Genomic DNA, 18217 nt, shown 5'->3' with positions numbered 1-18217 from the left:
ATTTTCTAACGTGAAAGCCAATTGGCTGGAGAAGTCAAATCGTTTTCTTCGCGAGCCCGCTCCTATCCTTTTCCGGTTTTGCATTGGTAAGGGTCAAAAGCCTGTCGCATATCATTTTGTTTATTAAATTTTAGCATGTGGTATAAATAAGTGTTTTGAAAACCCAAGCTGTGGAAATTGAATTTTTACTAGCATAATTATTTGCATGTTTTTTGTTATTTGTTACTTCAACGCTTAATAATGTCACATGTAAATGCATAGGCTATGCGTTTCTTTCGTAAATGTTCACTCCGATATGGGCTGTATTCTGTACTGTCTTCTTAGTATATGATAATATTTGCCCTGTATAACTTGTTTTAGAGGGAGGGAACCATGCAAATCTTTGTAAAGACCCTTACGGGGAAGACCATCACTTTAGAAGTCGAGGCATCCGATACAATTGAAAACGTGAAGGCCAAAATTCAAGACAAAGAAGGTAGTATTAGTCGAATAGACTTTGAAATCAAGGCTTTGCATTGTTATTTCTTGAGAAAATGTTCTATTTTACTAGTAAGTGCCAATCTTACATCGTTTTGTGCACAGGAATTCCACCAGATCAACAAAGATTGATATTTGCGGGCAAGCAATTGGAGGATGGCCGTACTTTGTCTGACTATAACATTCAAAAAGAATCTACGCTTCATTTGGTTCTGCGTTTGAGAGGCGGTATCATTGAACCTTCCCTAAGGATGTTAGCCCAGAAGTACAACTGTGATAAGATGATCTGCCGCAAGTATGTGCCATTTGTGTAGCCAATCATATTTTGTTTTTACCAAAATAGTTAGTGCGGTGGCTGCCTATTTGTTCCCATCATTGAGAGTCAAGCGTTAACTATGAGCCTCTTCTTTAAGAGCCTAATTTGAATGTACCTTTCATCTGTAAAGTTTGCCTGATTATTTCAAGTTTTGGCAGTCCATCCTGTAGTACCAGTTTGCAAGAATAATGAAATATTTTTGCCGCAGGCGCCTAAATTGCAGTTTGTTGCATCGCCACAGAAAATGGGTTTCTGTGGCCAAAAGTTTGCTGCAATATTTTCAAATGGTAGTCATTCATCATTTGGCAAAGGCTAATAAATCATTTCCTAGTAATATCAGTTGGCTTGAAATATCATTTTCAATCAAAACAGGTGTGATAATGACAATATCAAGGTCGGCACATTGATTTTTCTTTAGATCAAAACTTAAATTTAGCTCTTTCGCTACTGAGCACACATGGCTCGCAAGCGCCACATAAAGGATGCTATTTAGTAGCCAAGTTTAGACTTGAAGCATTGCTACAAAAAGTTATCTCTAAATGAAGCATTGCTACAAAAAGTTATCTCTAAATCATTGTAGATACTTGAATAAAGAAACAGGCTGGTTGATCATTTTTGTTAACATATGAAGATCACATAATCTGAGTTGCACTTTTTGGGAGCTATGAATTTTCTTTTCAATATTCTAAATTTGAACGCATTTTTGAAATCTATTTATTACAAGGCCAATTTAGATAATAGTCTTGGAGTTATCAAACGATAGGGTACAAATCGGCAAGTTTATAAATAATAATACTCTATCAAATATTAAAAAATATAAAACATGTTACATAACAATGCATGTAATGCTTGCAGAAACCAAATAACAGTATTTGAAAACAATATTTTAGCATTCTTGGCTGTCGGTACCAGTTACAATGTCAATATCGTTTTCCTTTGAGCTTCCAATTTCATCTTCGCACTGTTCTAAAATCTAAAAATCTCACAATCTAAAATAGTTTTCTGCGCTGCTGAACCAGTCGATATCAGCATCAAAACAAATATTTTTCTATTTTGAATTATTTTACGGAAAAATGGAGACATTAACGAACATTGCTTGCACATTCGTGAGAGAGAAACAAAAGTTAGTGAAAAGTAAGGTTAAATTTGCTGCATATTTTAGTGTGGAATATAATTTTTACTATTAACTTTAGCTTATTATATGTTTATAACTACATATGTACCTTCAATTCGTTAGCCATGGGTTCTAAGATTGATAGCGTCGTTAACAGAAGAAGTAAGACTTATGAACAGATCATAACTGCTAAATGCACTAAAATTACTTAATTAGTTGCTAAGATTGACATATTATTTTGTTACTAATTTTTAATATGTATAGTACGTATAAAATAAGTTTGATGGTTTTTACCATGGGTGTTTGCATTAGATATTCACTATGGGTTTCTATATCCCTCTATATGAAATTTGGAACGATTTAAAATCTTATGGCGAGGGTATACTACTTACAAAAAACATTTTTATGCTGGCGAAATCTGTTCACATGCAGTTTGTAAACCAGTCTCTCTTGTGAACACCAGAATACTGCTAATCACATGTTTGGTATCCTTTTGCAGGTGCTACGCGCGACTTCACCCACGTGCTACTAACTGTCGCAAGAAAAAGTGTGGTCACACGAGTAACATCAGGCCTAAGAAGAAGATCAAGTAGAGAAGTCCTTGCACAACCTGTACAACTTGTTTGTGTCTCACTAGATGATAATGACAATAATTTCAGATGTTTATTGAGGATTCAGTGAGATTCAAATATAATATGCGTCCCTTGAAAAGAAGTGGTATATCATTCACACAATGTTCTACGTGTATACACAAGTTACATGCACATCACACACCGGTTGGAACAGAAATGTAAACATAAAATGCGTACGAGTAAAATGCGTGTAAAGTTATATGGAATGCTAGTATATAGGTAGAATTATGTTTGTCCACTGAAGAGTTGTCCTCACTCCTCATTTCCTTCCATCTTCGCGATGAAGTTGAGTATATCTATCCTCGTCGCGATGCCAAAGATCATGGTCTTGACAGTTTCATGTTGACTTGAAGTTACTACAAAAAGTGTTTTCACTTGACATCAGGTTTTAGGTGAAGAGTGTTGGAATGGCGTGTAGGCATATTCAGACAGAAAACTCAGTTTGAATACTCACGAATTCAGTTCGTTCGAGTAAGTAGAATCTTAGTGTTGTGTAATCAAATAACTATCAAGTTTTGTAGTGATCCGAACAATGTAATACTCATTTTAGAATAAACTCAAATAATCTGTCGTGTCACCGTTGTTTTTAACCAATATGCCAAGGTCACATAAAACAGCAAATTGCAAACAATCGTGAAAGTCTGTTATACAGCCGAAAATGCAAGTTTACCGTGTCGAAACGCTTGCCAATCTACAATAAAAGAGGAGGTGTGGAACAGCAGCGAGAAAATAATTTCTAGAGACTGAGGAGAACGAGTACATACCGTTCCTCTGGCTGTGCACAACCAGAACAAAGTGATCCGTGTCCATAAGGTTGGAGACCTGTCCGAGAGGGGTGTCAAGGCTCACTTGCTGAAACTGCTTGTACATGACAACTTTGACAGGATCCCCCATCTTCACTTTGCTCTTCATCACTTGGGCCATTATGTGGCCAGTGGTGGCCATGCCAAGAATTTCCCTGCAACATCGACCAGTTTTACTAATTGTAAACAATAGCTGAAGCTTTATGATTGTTACACAGACGTTGTCTGTTCGCAGCACAGTCATTCTAAACCATTTTTAATTGCATTTACAATTTGCAAACTACATCTTAACTAGTGAATATCTATACTAACATGTAAGTAAGCAGTATCACAGTTTAACGACTGCATTTAGACGATGTAAAAATAACAAACTGATTTGTTTTACACTCTTCTTGGCCTATACTTTGTTTCTAAGATGGATCTTTGAAAAAAGGGATGTAATTAGATAAACTCACCCAGTCTCATCTAGTACGGGCACCTGGTCATACCCTTCTTTGTTGAGTAATTCCAATACTTCGCTGATCTGCATGTCCGGTGAGACAGTAAGCGGCACAGAAAGGTTGAGCGCGCTCACTGGCAGTGTTGACCATCTATTAACAGAATAGTAAAGGGTACTACTAATCCAGATGTACATCGATTTGTAAGGTGATCGCGAACCAAGAATTGCAAGAGGTACCATTTTCTGCAAGGTCATAACAAAGAACGTTTGCGAGGAAAAGGTTAAAAAATGTGGCCCATAAAAACGCGAACTATGTTGCCAAAGTTCTCTCATTAAATCACATGGGTTACATAAAAAATATCTAAAGATTCAAATGCTATTGTGTGCATTGTAATGTGATAACCTGATCTGTGGTCTGCTCGAGCATTATCATAATCTAACAACAAATTCCACATAGATAGTTAAACTGTAATGCATTGACATTCAACTCCAAGTTAATCATTGGCTATGCGCATCTTCAGCCAAACACAATGACTTATTTGCAACTCTAATAAATAGGAAAAAGGAGGAAATAATCGTATATTAGATTTTTTTTAAATGAACTAATTAAAGTAAAGAGTTAACAATTTTTATATGAAAAAACGAAAACTAAATCCTGCATACGGAAATGGAAAATATTTTCATTTTTGATTGTGAACGGCTTATTTAGTTCAAATCTAAATAGAAAATAAAACTGAAACAAGTGTAAACAACTACCCAAACTGCAGGAAAAAGTGTAAGCAACTCTTAATGTGAAAAATGTGAGAGCAGCTACCAAGTTTGAAGCAAAAAGCTTGAAATTGTGTCATACGTGATTAAGCAGAACAAGATCAGACAACTCCTTATTAATTTATTAATGTAAATTAGCAATATTATCAGTTGAGGTGAAATGTGAATTCAGCCATGTCTATAGAATCCCCTTAGTAGCCCACCTAGGCCCGAGCAGGCCTAGGTCTAACCCTTATACAGATGAACATAAGCCTTAGGATTTACTGTCCAAGTAACAAAAACTGCTTGGCAATACAATAACACTGTGTGTAACGTAAACACATCAAATCATTCAGAACAAACAAAGCACACTTTTCATACCACACTAAAGGGGAGTACAAAAAACAGAGAGATACTTACGCATTGCTGAAAGCACATAAGCCAATAATGTGAGTGAACAAACAGCTTGTAAAGTACCTGAACAAGTGCTTTGAACACATCAAGTTCTAAGATAGAATATAATGTAGTAGCCTGAAATTCATGCCTGGGTAAAGTGGCTTTAGCCCAAATGACAATCTTTCGACTGATTCTATGGTACATTTATGATGAGCTAGTTGAAAACGGGACAGCGTATTAGTAATATTGTCGACATCATTCACTACCAATACCATGGTCCGAGCTACTCCTATCTGTACTTATAAAATGCAAAAGTATTTAGTTACTAGACTGTACTATCAACTGCATTCCGCTGTTACTTGTAACAGATTTGAGACTTTCATGGGTATGCATAACAAAGTCTGGTTACCAATGGTTACGAGTAACAAGTGATGAGCTATCCCTTTATCAAAGTATATAGAGGTACACCCACACCTCAACTTATTATCACTTGTATGAATACGATGTTCAAAGTTTATTAAAAAACCGTAGGTTTCGTAGGTGATGGTTAAATAGTTGGGTTAAAAAACAAACACGTGTAAAAATATACAACAATATATATAACAATTTAAACTGTATCTAGTGTAAGTTCGAGTAAGCTATTTCTATCACACATTTTACCTCCAAACCCTCTCATTGCTGGGCCTACATTTACACCCTCTTCTCTCTCTAAGGTAAACAATAAGAAAGACTGTTTTACTGATTATCATTTTATTTATTTAGTTTCTACACAGTTTTGTATAAAAATCATTTTAATATGACATGTAATATTACTTGAGGCAGTTAGAGTTATTCTTGAGAGTTTGGGTAGAACAAATAATCAAAACACCATATTCCTACTGTAGTATATACTAGTATACTGTATATACATGTACAACAAATATGCTAGTATATTACAAAATTAAAAACTAAATACAGTTAAAATTAACAAATAAGCTAAAAGTAAACAAAATGCCACTTATTAATATGCAAGTATTTGCTCTAACATACGATGGTTACACCATATGAAACGAATACCATAACATATTAACTCGTATGTATGTACGCAGCCAAATACAGGCTACTACAATGGAAGACTTTTAGTCACAGGATTTTGAACTAAATATGTAAACAAATATTGCCATATAATATTGAGCAGGTTTTTAATGAACTTTGTTACTAAATGTAACATTTTTTTACTAAATATTTAAATTAGAGTATTTTTTAAAATATTTTAACCAATTTCACAATCAATAATTGGAACCCTAACAGACAAAGGTTTTTTGAAATAGTACTTGCAAAAACTGTTGTAAGTTAGGGTGTAAACACTTGTATTTATGCGTTTACAGTTATGATGCATAAAGGAAGCTTCATATTACTGTCCATTTTCGGTTTAGCAGATTATTTTTCAAAACACTATTTTGGTTTCTGTAATAGAATAGGATAATATGAGTCTCTGTATGAAGATATTATATACAGTGAAACATGGATAATTCGCCCTCAGATATAGCGAACACATGGTTAACTCGAATGGATTTGCTTGGTCCGTTCCCACGCAATGATAAATGGCTCTATATAACTCGAACTCAACACTGTTATAACGAACAGTTTTTTGCCCAAAGGCTACCGAAACAGTTGCTATCGCTTTAGAAAATCACTTTATTCCAAGCCATAGAGGTAAACCTCAACTTTTCGTAATTCATAAGCGTCGTTATTACCACCATCGGCAAAATATTTTTGTCAACGACTTTTCTAAAGGTTTGGTGAAATTTGATTTATACCAAACATCCGCGTAGCGATCGCCCTTCGGAAGCGAGGTGAAGTGAGGTAATCTTTGCATAAACTTCAAGAAAAATCGGCAAAATTGGTCGTTGGTAAAACGCTCAAAAGAAAATGATGTCTTTTCTTTTGAGCATTTCAACAACGATCAAGTTTTGCCAATGTCAATCTAAAAAATGCCCTGGCAATAACATCACCTCAAACAACGAACCAATCTCAAGTGATAGAAAAATCTCTATACTTTTTGATAAAAACGTTTTAAACTTTACATTAGAAGCATTTAATTTGAAACAAGCCATTTGTGCTTTTGATTTATATTATAGATTGTATATGTACATGTATCTACTAATAAAAAAGTAAATACATGGACTTGTGACAGTGCTCTGATAACTTGAACGCTCTGATAATTCGAACACTTTTGCTCGGTCCTTGAAGTTTGAGTTATCCGAGTTTCACTGTATATATGAATATGCAGAAATTTCATGGGAGTGAAAAAGGAAAGTCAGTTTTGTTAATTTTGCCTAGTATAGATGAACAGTAATTAAACTCAGGTTTGAGTACTTTTGTGTTATGAGTAATTGAAAAAGGGATTTCCTTGACGAGAGAGACCATCATAACAGGCAAAATCTTTTTTACACTTTTACCTTGTCAAAATCTTTTTACAGATACATTCAGAAAATGCCTGTACGTAACTTGACAATTGATTGACAGGTTTCGTGTTCGTATTATTGTCGATTATAGCCTAAACATCCGTGAAAATTGACATGGTGACTTACTTCTTTTCAAACTCATTCTTAGAGAGAGGCTCAATGAAGTGCCTGGCTATCATCCACTCATCGGCAAGGTGTTTCGTCCTAAAACATCATTGCATCATCCATTGATCAGTAATCTTGTGCCCTACGATTGCGGTCATAGCGCAGATATACTATATCAATAGTATGTCAGTTATGTTAGATAAAGACCTGTTTATTGAACATTGTCATTACGTGAATTTTCAAACCAAGTTTAGACAAGCATCCACAACGGTTTCTGATAATAAAATAGGACTATGTGAGACAAAGCATTGTTAGCTCTTATACTATTTACATGAAAGAGCACACAACTCCTAATCGAGTATGTTGTAGATGATAATAATAGCGAGTGTTTGCAATAACTTCGTGGACCCTTTACTAAATGGCTGCGTAAATTTGCTACAGTAGTAGATGCGCATTTTACTATAGAATGGCATACTTTTAGAATTCTATAGACTGCCTATAGAAGTCTTTTGAACGTCTGTCTATAAACTGCTTATAGAATGTTAATAAAATGCCTATAAAAAGTTTATAGAATGCTATAGAATGTCTAAAAAATGACTATAGGATGACTATAGAATGGTACAATGTCTCTTCTTCAACACATAAACTCACTCCTAATTCCCTACTGTTTTAATAAGAAAAACTACAGCAAGACTTCAAGAAGAACATGTATATGACGAATCTTCATGTTTAGTTAAATGCAATCCAGATTAATACACAAACACTGACCAAGCTTAGATGTGAGGGTCTAGTAGTGACTACTAACTCCGTTGGTATATCTACTTTTGAATTTGAAGTCACACGGTAGACTCTGCTCCTACTGTACTCCAGACTCATTTGTACTGGTTATTCACAACAATGGCACACAGGCTTCTCATAAACAACATGAAATGATTTGGTATCTGCTACCTGCTTAATGATATTACAAACAGATGAATCAATTAAAAAGCTAAAGATAGCTTAGAGACTTGTTGACAGCAGGAACCTTTTGTACAAATGCCAACAGAAATTCCCATTTTGCGCAACCAGTACAAACCCTGATAGCCTTTCTATGAAGAATTACAGTACACAAGGAACTTTAAAGTAAATTCCACTAAACGTAAATAGTTCATTCAAAGCTTTTGCATCATATTATGTAATAAATTCCATATGATGTAATTGTAAAGCATCACGTCAGTGTTTGTTCTCAAATTTCATTTGATTAATGAGAGTCTCATAGTTAGCCTAAAAGTATCATAGCTTGAAAGTTTCATTTTCTCTCTTGCCACACTTTGAAGAGAAAACAAGGGAGATATATCTATATTTATTTATTATTTTGCTATACTAATAAATGCAGAATAAATTTGTAGCATTTTAAATGCTTGAAAACGTATTTATAAGTGGGTACTAGCATAGCATTTCCTATAGTTTACAGCCTACATAAACTCCACTGGTTATTGAAACAGATTAAAGGTAAAATACTATTCACAGAAGAGTCCATCCGACAAAGGAATATTTACGGTATGCAGGTTTTACAAATATAGCAACAAGTCTCATAGCACGATATATACAGCAGGCTAATTTGCTATAAGACTACACCAAAAATCCATGCGGACTAGCTGTAGGATTTCTGGTTGCAAACAAAGACTGCTAATTGTGAAGAATATGTCACTGTGATGATCTTGACCTACACAAACTTTGTACCAGATTTATTTTTAGCACCGAGGCGTAAACTGTGATGTGAATATTTAGTGGTAGACGCCTTGAGATTACAAGTACTTATTGGTTATGAATAATCATCGTTATGTAACCACACGCTGTTTTGCTAGCCTATATTATTTGCTTTTGTCTTTGTACTGTAACCATGTCTTTGTGCTGTAACCACATATATTATCTGTTGTTAGCGCTGATGAATAACTGGGCAGTCAGTTGTAAATTTGCTTGACTAGTTTATAGTAATGTTGAGTCTTATGAGTAAATAAAGAGTTGAGTTGAATATTCTGACGCTGCATAAACTAGACTAAACCTAGACAGTCACATGATTAACTAGGGATGTATGCAGAAGAACATGGCATCCTGAAGAAATAGACGTACGCTTAGCTTGAATATGGCACAAATCAGGGTCAGAGTGAAGTGAACAGAGCTGCACCAAATTCATGCACTGAAGCATGTCAAGGTCAATTATAGACAGCTCTTCTATGAGGTAGTAAAACTGCACAAATAATATTACTGACTTACATGTAGTTTCTGATCGAATCGGGCAGAAGAACGACACACGTCTGATCCTCAGTAAGATTGAAGTCCTTGCAAGCTTGCATGGCGATGTAGGAAGACGTGCCACTGCTCGCCCCTGCAGCCCAGACATATTACGCTCATCAAACAGGTATCATACAGCCAAGGCATAACACAGTATTCATGTATATCATAGCATCAAAGCATACCAATAGTGCCTAGGTATACCATAGCATCCAGGAACAATATTGCAGCTTCCAGGGATATGATACGTAGCATCCATGATCGACCAGGCTTAACCATGCATACCATAGTAACCAGGTACACCACAGAACCCAGTCGCGCCAACCACGTATGCCATAGAAAAGGCCATAGAAACCGAAGCACGTTATTAGATTTAAGCAGGCAGTAAAGACGGCTCAACTCATCAAAGCATGCAACAAGAAAAACTTAAAACGCTTGCTTTACAACTGTTGTACGCATGCCAGCAGGTGTCCTTGAATATAGTGACAGGCTAAGTGAATATCAATTAAGTACGCTAACACTATTTATGTGTGTGCAACCAGGTATGAAGGTTCGAATGCAATGACCTGTCCATAATTGAAGAAAGACCGTACTGATTTATGTAGTGTTTTCATAAGGAAGACGGGATTAAGCATAAAGCAGTTTTTTAGAAGTGGTTGACCACTGAATAAGAGCAAGGTCATAAGGTCACACTAAGGTCACACATAAGACTAAAGAACGTCCATTCAGTAGAGTGTAGCGCTTACCGCAAAGGAGACCTTCAGATTTCATAAGTCTCCGGGCCATGAGCACTGAAGGTCTGTCAATACTCTTGTACCACTTGTCGACGCCTGTCACATCGCATACGGTCGGAACAAAGTCATAGCCTATTCCCTCTACTTCGTAGTACGTAACATCAGTCTTGTTGAGGCTAGTAGGGACGGCGATGCTAGAGCCCTCAGGATCCACTCCAATAACCTATAAAACCCAAGCAATGGATGCACTGACTATTCGTAGTCCTTTTGTGCCTTATTGATTCCTCTAGAGTCCTATACTATCAGAGGACAAAAACAGAAACAGTAAACCTCAACACGTCAAGTTGTTCCAGCCCGACATTGGCTTCATATGTAAACCTTTACATGTTGGAATAAATATGCTTATTGTATTTTGTTTAGTTCATTTCAAAGCTCCAAAAATTATAATAAATATTTTAAGCATTACATAAGAATTAAAAAAGTTATATAAAACTGAAAAATGGTGCAAAAACCTTGATTATACATAAAAACTAAATAATTAAAACCCACTTTTTATTTTTACTTTATCCGAAAGACAGGTGAGTGGGAATGTAGTAAGTAAAGTGTTGTAGCAGAGAGATACAAGTACACAGCGAGGATAGAAGTACACAGCGGAGATAGAAGTACACAGCGGAGATAGAAGTACACAACGGAGATATAAGTACACAGCGGAGATAGAAGTACACAGCGGAGATAGAAGTACACAGCGGAGATAGAAGTACACAGCGGAGATAGAAGTACACAGCGGAGATAGAAGTACACAACGGAGATATAAGTACACAGCGGAGATACAAGTACACAGCGGAGGTACAAGTACACAGCGGAGATACAAGTACACAGCGGAGGTACAAGTACACATCGGAGATAGAAGTACACAGCGGAGATACAAGTACACAGCGGAGGTACAAGTACACAGCGGAGATACAAGTACACAGTGGAGGTACAAGTACACAGCGGAGATACAAGTACACAGCGGAGATACAAGTACACAGCGGAGATAGAAGTACACAACAGAGATATAAGTACACAGCGGAGATAGAAGTACACAGCGGAGATACAAGTACACAGCGGAGATAGAAGTACACAACAGAGATATAAGTACACAGCGGAGATAGAAGTACACAGCGGAGATAGAAGTACACAGCGGAGATAGAAGTACACAGCGGAGATAGAAGTACACAGCGGAGATAGAAGTACACAACAGAGATATAAGTACACAGCGGAGATAGAAGTACACAGCGGAGATACAAGTACACAGCGGAGATACAAGTACACAGTGGAGATACAAGTACACAGCGGAGATAGAAGTACACAGCGGAGATACAAGTACACAGCGGAGATACAAGTACACAGCGGAGATACAAGTACACAGCGGAGATAGAAGTACACAGCGGAGATACAAGTACACAGCGGAGATAGAAGTACACAGCGGAGATACAAGTACACAGCGGAGGTACAAGTACACAGCGGAGATACAAGTACACAGTGGAGGTACAAGTACACAGCGGAGATACAAGTACACAGCGGAGATACAAGTACACAGCGAAGATACAAGTACACAGCGGAGATACAAGTACACAGCGGAGACACAAGTACACAGCGGAGATACAAGTACACAGCGAAGATACAAGTACACAGCGGAGATACAAGTACACAGTGGAGGTACAAGTACACAGCGGAGATACAAGTACACAGCGGAGATACAAGTACACAGCGGAGATACAAGTACACAGCGGAGATACAAGTACACAGCGGAGATACAAGTACACAGCGGAGATACAAGTACACAGCGGAGATACAAGTACACAGCGGAGATACAAGTACACAGCGGAGATACAAGTACACAGCGGAGATACAAGTACACAGCGGAGATACAAGTACACAGCGGAGATACAAGTACACAGCGGAGATACAAGTACACAGCGGAGATACAAGTACACAGCGCAACTCACTGAAATTTACACCAGATAGTTTAAACTAAGTCAATTTATATAACTTATGCTACTATTATGTTCTATTTACCTTCAGTTTCAAAACTCATGTTTTGAGAAAGTTAATTAATATGTCGATACAAATATCTGCGCAAGTTTTACACCAATATAGCGACAAATTTGTACATAGAGGTGACCATAGAGGTGACCATAGAGGTGACCATAGAGGTGACCATAGAGGTGACCATAGAGGTGACCATAGAGGTGACCATAGAGGTGACCATAAGTCAATGCTTGACTGTATACAGCAGATGCTCCTACAACGTAAATATGTTATAGGTATTTACGATATAGAAACAGTAAAATACATGTAAATTGCTAATCCGTTCCAAGGTTTCCAAGATGTTCTCACACTCACCCTTTTGGCCATACAAAAAGAGTTACAAAAAAACTAGGCTCAACTTTTTAATTTGTTGGCTGTATCGCAACTGTAATATCATTAGCTTACATCGACAACTTGTCTCCTTTTTCTGATCAATTTCGCTGGTTTTATAGACTATGACTGTGGTAATTCTACAATAAGTTGATGGGAAATGCACATCTTCGACGCCCATTTACAAAGATTTGTTTATTTCTTCTAGACAGCAGTCTATTCTGCAAAGTAAAACTGATAACAAATATTTTATACGTCTACACTAAAGCAAAACACAAATATATTTCACAATAAAAAGAGCGGTATCTACTGGTTCATCATCTATCTGATCCAAGGGGTCAAGGTTAGGATAAAAGATAACTTTCGGCAATGCTCCCAACTCGAGACAATCAGATTGGTAGACCTAAGCTGTAACACCTGCACCAATCGATCGCCTCTAAGTATTTATTAACATTTGCGCAGCTACCTATTCTCTGTTTTGTTGACACATCTGACCATATATCACGACGAACTAGAATGTCATGGAAGTTGTGTTTATAATAGATGTAATTGCATACATACATGATTTTTTCTCATAAATGCGACAATATACATGTATGTTACCATTGAAACCGAATTTGAGAAGTTGCCCCCTACATGACACTTGACGTTATGTGGAAGTTTTTATGCAGTACGAAGCAAAAACTTTGCACAATCTTTTTTACGTTATCTGGAATTTACGCTATTTGAAATTAATGTTATTTGGAATAAACGTTATCTGGAATTAACGTTATCTGGAATTAACGTTATCTATAATTAATGTTATCTAGAATTAACGTTATTTGGAATTAACGTTTAAGGTGTACCTTATAGGAGCGTGTACCGTGTACATAGTATTCTGTGGAAAAAGGAAGAAGAAACACAAGTTATATCACCTAATGGAAACTCCTTGGCTATCACTTAATGGAAAATCCTTGGCTATCACCTAATGGAAACTCCTTGGCTATCACCTAATGGAAAATCCTTGGCTATCACAAAATGGAGACTCCTTGGCTACTTGTTCATACTTTGAGGCCAAGATGCACACTGACCTTGCAATTTGGGCATTTCTCCTTAATCTTCCTGCTTATGCCTGTTACGGTGCCTCCGGTACCCGCCCCGCATACCACCATGTCTACCTTCCCTCCGCAAGCTTCCAAGATTTCTTCAGCAGTTCCGTCATAATGAGCCAATGGGTTGCTTGCATTACAGTACTGTTAGAGAATTATACAATATGTCTATATGACATGGAAGTGACACATACGATTATTATGTGTACATACCAATATGTATATCAATGTTAAACCTACATATACCAATATGTATATCAATGTAAAACATACAGTGGTGTGAAAATTAAACGGGGCCCCCAAAAGAATATCCCCTTTGTTGACGTTGCAGCACTCACTACGTTTAATCTCTCTTTTAAGTATTGTTCTTGATCTGTCCCGCATACAACTTATACATCAGAAGAAAACTCAAAAGGAGTAGAGTTTGATGAAACTAATTATACTTCTAAAAACATTATTGAGTAACTCTTATAGTGATTCAAACATAACATTTATTTCTGACACTTTTACTCATTTTGATTTCAAGTAAAGCCATTTTCTATTTGCTAATAACTTTGAGCAGTTGAGTTACTCAAATCCAAGATTTTATGCAAAATAATCCTCAAGTCTTTCTGTTTTTGTGAATAAAAGAAAAATTCTTTTGAAGTTGTTGTAATGCTATAAATGCTATAAAAGTGGACGTGTAACATTAGTAAATTTATTAAACATTCATGACGACATGAAATAGAACGAATTTAGGAGGGTTTGATCAGTGTTAACATGTGCTCAAATGATTTGCAAAGGTGGATAACTGTGAAAACTATTATTTTCTAGAATTTATCAGACAAGAGTATAGCCATGTTTGTTGCTGCTGTGAAATGGAAGCTTGTGTGACATTCATGGTTATATACTTGAAATAGAATCTTCTGACCAACTAAATGTCAAGCAGCTGTTAAAAAAAAAAAGGTGAAGTTCAATAAATTTGATACATTTTCCAGGGACCTGAATACAAGGGGTTGCTAGCGGTCAGACAACATCTGTTGCGAATTAAGGAGCTGAACGCCATCACGTAAGCAGATACCGGCATGTCAAGTAACAAAAACCATTGAATTCACCTTGACAAGCTATGAGCAGTAATGAAGGTTGAGCCAATACAAATTGAGAATGATTCCTGTCATGAACTTGGTGACAGACTGATAGATTGAGTTGCACCATCTGACAAACGGTGTCGCGCTTGAATGCTCAGCGATGGCAACCATCAGCATGGATAGACCAAACCATGCAAGTGTTGATGATCACAACAGAAAGCTTCAAATGAGGCTCCATACTATGAGCAGACGGCCATTCAATTTTAATGAGAACCTACTTACAATCTTTAAAAAATTGGTAAGATGTCAGACATGCATGATGAAATTGAACCTCAAATACTGACTGCTGGCACTCATATCTAGTCTAATACTGAGTACTGTCACTCATATCTAGTCTAATACTGACTACTGTCACTCATATCTAGTCTAATACTGACTACTGTCACTCATATCTAGTCTAATACTGACTACTGTCACTCATATCTAGTCTAATACTGACTACTGTCACTCATATCTAGTACTGAGTACTGTCACTCATATCTAATACTGACTACTGTCACTCATATCTAATACTGACTACTGTCACTCATACCTAGTACTGAGTACTGTCACTCATATCTAGTCTAGTACTGACTACTGTCACTCATATCTAGTCTAATACTGACTACTGTTACTCATATCTAGTCTAGTACTGACTACCGTCATTCATATCTAGTCTAATACTGACTGCTGTCACTCATATCTAGTCTAGTACTGACTGCTGTCACTCATATCTAGTCTAGTACTGACTGCTGTCACTCATATCTAGTCTAGTACTGACTGCTGTCACTCATATCTAGTCTAGTACTGACTGCTGTCACTCATATCTAGTTTAGTACTGACTACTGTCACTCATATCTAGTCTAATACTGACTGCTGTCACTCATATCTAGTCTAATACTGACTACTGTCACGCATATCTAGTCTAATACTGACTACTGTCACTCATATCTAGTCTAATACTGACTGCTGTCACTCATATCTAGTCTAGTACTGACTACTGTCACTCATATCTAGTCTAGTACTGACTACTGTCACTAATATCTAGTCTAGTACTGAGTACCGTCACTCATATCTAGTCTAGTAGTGACTACTGTCACTCATATCTAATACTGACTACTGTCACTCATATCTACTCAAGCGAGGTTTGAATTCAGTTATATTAAACGTTTAACTTATCAGATTCCAGAAACTTCAGTTTGTGTTTGAAACCGACAATGCATTGGCAGTGAAAAAAATCTGAGAACTTGACCTGTGAAACTTCATGGAAGGTAATTAGACTTGGGCCATTATTTTTACAAAAGCTAACTGTGACTAGAACAGTTAACAGCAAGAGCTTTGTAAAGAATAGATATAAGTAAGTTATTTAGTGGACACGTAAGTAGATATAATCACAGGGTGGGTATGACTGTTGAATGTAAGGCTAGACAAGGAACCTGGTCAAGAATGTGCGAGTTTGGAATCTCCTCCTTTAATCTCCAAGCGACACCAATATGGGACTCTGGGGAGTCAAAGCTTGCACTAGTTGGTGTTCTCACAATCTCAGCTCCCAGTCCTTTTAGCACATTCACCTGTGAGTACAGAAATGTATCTCATAGCCTGATCTGCCTGACAATACAACAAGACTCGAGGTAACGCTAACAGTACAATCTATTTTCTTGCCTTCTCCGAGCTCATTTTCTCTGGCATGACGATGATACACCGATATCCTTTGACAGCAGCGGAGAGAGCCAATCCAATACCTGGAAAAGAGTCGCAGGAACGCAAAATGAGGCAGATGTGAAGGCAGAGCAACAGACATCTTGGCCATAGCAGAGGAAAGCATGTGTCACACTGACCAGTATTCCCAGAGGTTGGCTCTATAATCGTGTCTCCCGGTTTAAGGATACCTTTCCTCTCGGCATCTTCTACCATCCTCACAGCTATTCTGTCCTTGACACTGCCACCAGCATTAAAGTACTCACACTTGGCCACTGACAAAATAAAAGACAAGTAAAACCCCAGCAAACAAGCTCAAGTCTTGGCACTCAAAATGCCAATAGAATTGTTACTGATCATTTTTTGCAAATTTCACAAAAAATTTGCATAAAAGGAATAAATTATCACTGTATAATTTCAAATGATCTTTTGTGACTGGCAAAATTTCTTTTTTAGAGGACAAAGTTAAAACGGACAAGTGAAATTTTATTACAAAATAATCGTTAATAATAGTTAATAAACAATTAGTTGAAAAATGTGTAACAAAAAGCAATGAGCTAACAAAGGGTTATGTAGCAACTAATTACAACATCGCCGAAACATAATATTGCCTTCCAAACTTTACTAAACAACTTTATAGAAAGTATGCAAATGTTTGAGGATATTACAGGTGAACTACCAACAACTAACTAACTCTAACTACTCACAGACTCTGCACTTAACTCCTTCTTCTTTTGGTATAACATTAAGCTGTACCATTGGGGTATTGCCTATAGCGCCGAGAATATTCTTCAAAACCTTGGGCCTTTCCTTGCTGCAATCAAACTATGAAACATGAGAACTGGTTCTTAATGCGTTTCAACTATAAGTTAAGAACCACGATGCAACACACATAGCTGTACTATGTCACCGTATTATGTGTTCATGGGGGTCTTTTTCTTTAGTCCCCGGCTTCCATGTACATTTGGAAGGCAGGTCTGGACGTGTCCACTGACGGTCCGTTAACGACGAAGTCCGATGTAGGTTCCGAGAGCCTGTATGTCCATTAGGTTGACTCCTTTCTGTCATCTCCAAGTAAATCTCTAAAACGCCAATTAACGCATTGTTGTGTTGCATGTAAAAGGTAACATTTAAAAATCGCTCAACGTAATGTGTAAACCAGTAGCTACATTCTAAGTGATAGAGAGAAAATGCATCAGTAAATATTCTAAAAACATATATGCAATAAATAATAAATTCACAGAACCGGCTTGTAGCCGTGTAAAATACACCAACTCCGGCTTGTAGCCGTGTAAAATACACTAACTGTATTTTGCAAAGGAAAACTGTCAAAAATATTTTCGCACGGTAGCCACAACAAGAGCGCGTCGGTAAACACAGACGAGCAAAACGAAACTAAATCGCTTGTCGAGTGTGCCAATAAATTAGCCGCAACAGC

General features: G+C 36.9%; 2 protein-coding genes across 2 annotated transcripts; one reads left to right on the top strand and one right to left on the bottom strand.

The window, feature by feature from the left end:
• The first annotated feature begins 337 nt into the window (after positions 1-337).
• Positions 338-2621, top strand: LOC137395089 (ubiquitin-ribosomal protein eL40 fusion protein). The gene is made up of 3 exons (XM_068081880.1): positions 338-475; positions 583-772; positions 2407-2621. Exons 1-3 carry the CDS (start codon positions 373-375, stop codon positions 2498-2500), a joined length of 387 nt encoding a protein of 128 aa, XP_067937981.1. The 5' UTR covers positions 338-372; the 3' UTR covers positions 2501-2621.
• Positions 2552-18207, bottom strand: LOC137395087 (cystathionine beta-synthase-like). The gene is made up of 13 exons (XM_068081878.1): positions 18086-18207; positions 17690-17861; positions 17487-17593; positions 16920-17054; positions 16744-16823; positions 16518-16652; positions 13958-14119; positions 10497-10707; positions 9733-9844; positions 7498-7575; positions 3798-3932; positions 3304-3497; positions 2552-2895 (listed from the first exon to the last, which is right to left on the bottom strand). Exons 2-13 carry the CDS (start codon positions 17845-17847, stop codon positions 2792-2794), a joined length of 1611 nt encoding a protein of 536 aa, XP_067937979.1. The 5' UTR covers positions 17848-17861; positions 18086-18207; the 3' UTR covers positions 2552-2791.
• Between the last annotated feature and the right edge of the window lie 10 nt (positions 18208-18217).

The sequence above is a fragment of the Watersipora subatra genome, chromosome 4, assembly GCF_963576615.1.
Source record: "Watersipora subatra chromosome 4, tzWatSuba1.1, whole genome shotgun sequence".
NCBI classification, from domain to species: Eukaryota; Metazoa; Bryozoa; class Gymnolaemata; order Cheilostomatida; family Watersiporidae; genus Watersipora; species Watersipora subatra.
Note: the sequence above shows the minus strand (reverse complement) of the source record. Positions and strands in the feature narration are given on the sequence as shown.

Coding starts and splice junctions, on each gene's coding strand:
- LOC137395089 (XM_068081880.1), top strand. CDS start 373: ATGCAAATCTTTGTAAAGACCCTTACGGGGAAGACCATCACTTTAGAA. Junction 476..582: donor CAAAATTCAAGACAAAGAAG/GTAGTATTAGTC, acceptor TTTTGTGCACAG/GAATTCCACCAGATCAACAA. Junction 773..2,406: donor GATAAGATGATCTGCCGCAA/GTATGTGCCATT, acceptor ATCCTTTTGCAG/GTGCTACGCGCGACTTCACC.
- LOC137395087 (XM_068081878.1), bottom strand. CDS start 17,847: ATGACAGAAAGGAGTCAACCTAATGGACATACAGGCTCTCGGAACCTA. Junction 9,845..10,496: donor ATCTGAAGGTCTCCTTTGCG/GTAAGCGCTACA, acceptor TCTGGGCTGCAG/GGGCGAGCAGTGGCACGTCT. Junction 3,498..3,797: donor CCCGTACTAGATGAGACTGG/GTGAGTTTATCT, acceptor TCGATGTTGCAG/GGAAATTCTTGGCATGGCCA.